At 29.4% G+C, this 6273-nt stretch overlaps 1 protein-coding gene and 1 long non-coding RNA gene across 2 annotated transcripts; both read right to left on the bottom strand.

The window, feature by feature from the left end:
• Positions 1-929: 929 nt before the first annotated feature.
• LOC132917993 (venom protease-like) lies at positions 930-3756 on the bottom strand. The gene is made up of 7 exons (XM_060979027.1): positions 3566-3756; positions 2805-3035; positions 2587-2735; positions 2374-2486; positions 2055-2305; positions 1407-1573; positions 930-1303 (listed from the first exon to the last, which is right to left on the bottom strand). Exons 1-7 carry the CDS (start codon positions 3753-3755, stop codon positions 1130-1132), a joined length of 1275 nt encoding a protein of 424 aa, XP_060835010.1. The 5' UTR covers position 3756; the 3' UTR covers positions 930-1129.
• A 1242-nt stretch (positions 3757-4998) lies between these two features.
• LOC132917998 (uncharacterized) lies at positions 4999-6133 on the bottom strand. The gene is made up of 2 exons (XR_009660362.1): positions 5831-6133; positions 4999-5320 (listed from the first exon to the last, which is right to left on the bottom strand). It is a non-coding gene; the product is annotated as an uncharacterized LOC132917998 (long non-coding RNA).
• Between the last annotated feature and the right edge of the window lie 140 nt (positions 6134-6273).

Genomic DNA, 6273 nt, shown 5'->3' with positions numbered 1-6273 from the left:
ATGAAAAAAATTGGTTTGCGCGGAAATACAACGCGAGTCACGAACTCAATAATTTTATTAAATTATAATTTATAATATGTATTCAACAACAAGATATATTTGATTTTAAATCACACCATCTTCTTAAGCATATAAATATACTTTGGATTATGAAAAAAAAAATTGTGATACTTCGTTCGGCATCCGTAGCGTCGTCAGTCGGCACAATTGGAAATTACAGAATTATAAATAAAACTATCCCCTAAACAATGTATTTATTATTATTTAATGTAAATAAAAACTAAATATAAAATCCTAAACTATAAAAAAATTTAATTTTTTTCATCGTTTGACATATTAATAAAGTAAATTGATTTTTTTTTCGTGATTTGGGGGGGGCATCGCTCCCATGGCCCCCCCTTGTATCCGCGCCTGACATGATGTCGATTTGAATGGTTGATCTTTAGTTTTTTGTTCCGTTTGTTTCGTCCCTGTAATACAGCCATACAGGGCCTGTATAGTTGACATTACTATTATTCCTAGTTCTATTGAGTCCTAACGTGTAACACGTTGTATCTTGTATACGTGTTGTATAGGACAGGTTATTGCACTCTCTATCATCGAGACAATTTATTGACCGACAAATTGTCAATATTATGTTTAGGCAATCCGTGTAGTGAGTTTTCTATTAGAAAATTAACAGAAGTCTAAATCCATAGGATAGACAGGATCTCATAGAATCTATAAGAATTAAAGAATGCTAATTTAAGCAATATTCTATACCATAATACAATGCCGTATAATATATTAATATCATTTAATTCCATTTATATAATTATATTATAATTTTTCATAACTTATACATTAATCGTGAATTTGCAATAGTCGGGTTTAAATGTATTATATATCTTCATTTTTTTTAGCGCAAAAAAATGATAAATACACTGTAATAAATAATAATATATTTTTAATTTAATCTAAGTATAAAAATTAGCATTATTAAGATTATAAGAGCATAATTATTGAGTGCATAAGTTTAATTAAATATCCCACGATGGACTTAATTAACAACATGCTTACACACTACAATGTATCAGACATAATTTCTGCCTTTTTATTTAAAAAATCGTCTGGTGAGTTTCGTTTTCATTTAGCTTTTTGGCCAAACGATCTTTTCGATCCACGGAATATAATAGGACACTCTGGTGTAGATGCCCGGTGTGTCCTTATTGCCGCAATATTTCCCGAACGACGTTATGCCGATTTGAGTATGCATACACGGGTAGTTTGAGTGTTTGACTATCAGTGGACCTCCAGAATCGCCCTACAGTAAAATGTATACGTTAAGTATATGTTATTATAATTATTAAAATGTATAAGGAAAATTCCGTGTCAATCCTCGACTGATATTATCATTGTTTTCTCACCGTACATGTGTCGATTCCATCTCTAATGTCGCCCGCGCATATCATGCTGTCTTCGATTATTCCGAGGTTTATTCTCGGGTTGGAACTTGGAGGATAACTATACTTACAATAGCCAATTGATATTGGAGCCAGATCCACTTTTAACAAGTCGTAACTAATCGGCCCATCTGCACAGATCACATATAGCGATTGAAAGTTCGTTATGAGTATACCGTAATTATAGCAAACAGGTTGAGATCTCGGAAAAAGCTCCGTCATATCCGGTTCTGCGGAAGAGATTTTGACACTTTCGCCATGCTACCACATTAAAGCGAATGATGACATAAGTCCAGAAGTAGCTTTGTAAAATATCAATTAAATATATCGGTTTTAAGGTAGAAATGTATTCATAAATTGAATGTCTATTTTAGGGAATTTGTTTATAAGTAGTAGGTTTGAAGAATATACTAATCGTATAGGTATTATACTAGAACTATTATAACCGTAATAGCTGTCTATACTATAGCGCTATGTTTAATTTTATAACGCCGATGAACACGCATAGATTTTTGTTATGGTAAGTGTTAACTTTTGAAACGCACCAAAAATATGAAATCTCAATCTACCACGCTGGTAAAATGATAGGTATAGTATAAAATTAATACTTACCGTTCGAAGTCCGACCCCAGCCGATAGCCGTGGCTATATTGAAGCGAAACTTTTGGACTGTGTTTAGGCACACGGGTCGTATGTACGCTGAAAACTTAACTTCTTTACCCAAACGGAACAGCGCTATGTCATTGTACACGTACGCCGGATTGTACTTAGGATGCATCACACGCTCCACGATTTCGTAGTCAACCGGGCTGCTATCTGAATAGATGTTTAATTCGCCCAGGCGTGCCCAGTTTACCAAACGTCTTTGTAATGAAACGTTTTGACAAATGTTTGTATTTAAAATCCTTATACACGTAAATATTTTACTCACTCAGAATTTTTGTTACAATGTGCCGCGCTCATGATCCACCTGTTGCTTATCAACGAACCTCCGCAGGCCCATGCCTTTTCCTCTTTTTTGTTGGACCCATAACCTAACAGTGCCTGCAAGAGGCAATGTTTCAATTGGTCAATTTTCATTTAGATTTTTTTTCATTTTTTATTTTTTATTTCAAATATTTACGGCACAATATAGCTATCATACCATATGCGGAAATTCTTTCGGCTCGGCTTTGGAGCCTCCAACGATCAGTGTTATTACACTGTGACAGTCAAGAATTTTTTCTAGCGACCCCGCGTTGGATGAAGATGTGTTAACCTTTTCATAAACCAATTCCGAGTATTGGCGACACACTGCACAGAGGTTACGAGAACAAATCGTAATTTATTAAACGTTGTCTTAGCTAGAATTGTAATACGTACTTTCAGTGGCAGAGTATGACGATGCAGTATTGGTAGTGCTTGAGGGCGGCTTTTTATTTGTTGTGTTGACTGTTACTGTGGGTGAACAGCAGACTATTGGCTTATGTTTTATAAATGAACATATAGGCGGGAAATTCTGACGTCGGATGTCCTGTTCTAACGATGGACAATTTTCGGGTTGTTTGCAGACATGATTTATAGTACTGTTCTTCTCTGTTTTACATATTTCACCTATAGAATATAAAAGTATAAACGTTGTTGTATTAAATATATATCTATTATATGTACGTATAACATATGCTTATAAAGTATAAATTATATTAGGTAAATTTTCGAAAAGTTGAATTTCTGTTACTTAGATAAACACAATTACGTTGTAAAACCTAAATTTATAGAAAATTTATAAGTACTGGATCAAATAAATGTAAAAAAAAATGTAATTTTAAATGTTAATAGATGATTACAATGGTCAATATAATTAAGTGTTTATTTATTATGGTTTTAAATTACCTATTTAATAGTTATCTATAATAATAACAGTACTAAAATAATATTGCCATATCTGTTATCATCAATTAATATTTCTAATAAAGGCGGACATTTGGGGCTAATCCTCCTTTCAATAGCCAACCATGATTTTATAATTCTATACTTGAATGTTAAAATGTTAATTTAAGTACAAATAAATTAATACGAACGTTTAATAATAATGTGCTACCTATATTAAAACTTTTAATAACTTATCAATATTTTAAACTCACCTTCGTACAAATCAAGTATATTTGCTGCTTTTTGTCCTGAAATTAATAGACATATTATTAAAGCTAGTAAAGTTTTAAAGTATGAGCAATATTTAATTTTAAAATACATTTTTTTGTATTGTTGTTGTTGTAAAACTGATGTGGCTATGATAATACGAATAAGCAGTTTTGCTTGTTTATCCCACCACATTCTAAATAATGAAAAAGATATTTATATTTATGTATATTATGTTTACATTAATAATACCAAAGTACCAAGGTTAAAAATTTAATACAACATTAAGTACTTAACTTGAGCCAAACAGGTTATTTTTGAGGTAAAGAAAATATCATTGCTTCAGTTAAAAATTAATGTGTACAATGTGAAACGAGTTCTAAGTAGGTACAATTCAGTAAAAATTAAAGGCTCATTTAATAAGTTCATAATAAAAGAAAACTTTATAAAAAATAATTTGTGGATGGTTTCAAGGGTATTGATTTTGGATAACCCTTATAATTACGATACTCGTTTGTGGTTTAGCAACTATAACACGCTTAAATTATTTTTAATTTTTTCCACCATACTTTTATGTAGGCATGATAAAATTGGTAAATAGTAGTGAATATAATAAGCGATTAAGTGATTAGTGGTTTATTTTAGTTTATTTCTGTAATCGCTGGTTAGGTTTAATTGTCGAACTTATAATTAATTTAGAGTTCGGATTTTAATGTTATAAAATAATACTAAATAATATTTGTGTATGGCAATGGCGTTTAGGTTTGAATTTAAAACGAATTAATAGTTTCTGTTTACTAGTTATACCTAAATATATTTGCTAAAGTAACTAATAATCTATTATTGTATTTTACCACATTTAGCACCATGGATTGAATTTATGATAAATTCAAATACTTAATATTATGTTCGTAATTTTAGTCTGTTTTTTGCAAATATTTCGGATGAATGTCGGTGAAATATTGACATTTTTATAACAACAAATAATATGGGAAAAACCCGATACACTTTTCTACTTAAATATACTTATGAGCTATGATCTATGCACAATTCAGCTATAATATCTTTATGCATCATGAATATTTTGTTTGAAAATTGTTGTTTAATGTTTTATTTATTTAAATTATAATTTAAAAATAATACGCATTAAAAAAAATCAGGATTTTTACCCAGAAGTGAGTAGAAAACAGGTTTAAAAAAAATGATGATTAAATATTCATTATTCTCGTGGGTTTTTATTAAAAGATATATCATTTTATTTATTTTATATATTATTAACGGAATAAAAATTTAAGTAAGTACAGAAGACTATATTTCTGTCTAGGGCTGAATCTCTGAATATATAGCTGAATTTATAATAATATTATAAAGCATTGCAAATATATTTATTCTAATATTCTATAATATCCAAAAATATCTTGTAGTATGTAATACAATACCTACGTATCACGTATGTATAATACTGTTCAGTGCTGCAGTAGATAGTGGTTAGCGTTCGGAACGGTATATACTATATACTGATTACTGAGAGCCAGTGATGTGTGGTGGTATTTGATTATTTGAAACTTGGTAAGCGCAAAAAAACCCTTAGTTATTGAATGTTTGGTATCACTAAATCAGTTTTTAATAATCGCTCAATAAAGTGCTTCCAACTGCTACGTAAAACAGTTGTCACGGTGTCCAATCGCACAAGGATAATATGCATGTAATATTATAATGTATAATGTTGTGAGCCGGGTAATCGAAATCCCCGGATGATCCTGTAAAAATATTGCATACATAAATAACAAAGTAAATAATTTTTTTCTATTTTTAATATAATATAATATATAATATAAATTCCATTAAAAAATGGAAAGGTATTTCGGGTGGAAACTGGTGACACCCCATGAGAATGAGATAGAACTTTCTATATAAACTTATCCTACAACGTTTTTGTGGAAATTAGTAAACACAGTTAGGTATTCAAATTTATTATATATAAGTTTAGGTACACCATTATATTAAAATGAATATTATAAATGTATAGTAAAGTTATTATCAATATTTAGCAGGTATAAAACTATAAAAATATATAACATTACAGCGTCAACGAATAATTTAATAGTATCATATAATATTATTATTTCAATACGTATGTTATTACTTAGAACAAAATCAAAAAATATTGTAAGAAATAACTTTTAACTGATTTTGTGTATTTACGATCTTATTGGTAAATAACATTAAATATATAGGTAATAGAAATTTGATAATGCGCGTGTTCATACTTTCATTAGCGGATGTTGAATTTCCATTTTTAGTTGATGGTATTTCAATTAACCGTTCATTAGCCAACACTGGACAACAATAACTACGGTTTCTAAATCAATGAACTCTGCACATATATCAAGATAATAATTACGAGTTATAATACTTTCTTTAAAAGCTTTACAATCTTTTGCATGAGTACACACATAATCTTTATTTGATCATTGAGCTTTACGACATACATCACCTAAATTAAATATATATTTGAGCAAAAACATTAGATATAAATTAATCATTTTTCTTTTATTTAAATTAGTTTTTAATTTAATGTGATTTCATGAGTTTAATGAATGAATGACTTCTCATCCAAGTTTATCACGAAAATATTATTTATTTATTAATCTGATTAAAAAATAAATAAGCATATGAATTACTTCCTTTAATCGTTTATGTTATGTTTATA

This window comes from Rhopalosiphum padi, chromosome 1 (assembly GCF_020882245.1).
Source record: "Rhopalosiphum padi isolate XX-2018 chromosome 1, ASM2088224v1, whole genome shotgun sequence".
In the NCBI taxonomy this organism is placed as follows: Eukaryota; Metazoa; Arthropoda; class Insecta; order Hemiptera; family Aphididae; genus Rhopalosiphum; species Rhopalosiphum padi.
Note: the sequence above shows the minus strand (reverse complement) of the source record. Positions and strands in the feature narration are given on the sequence as shown.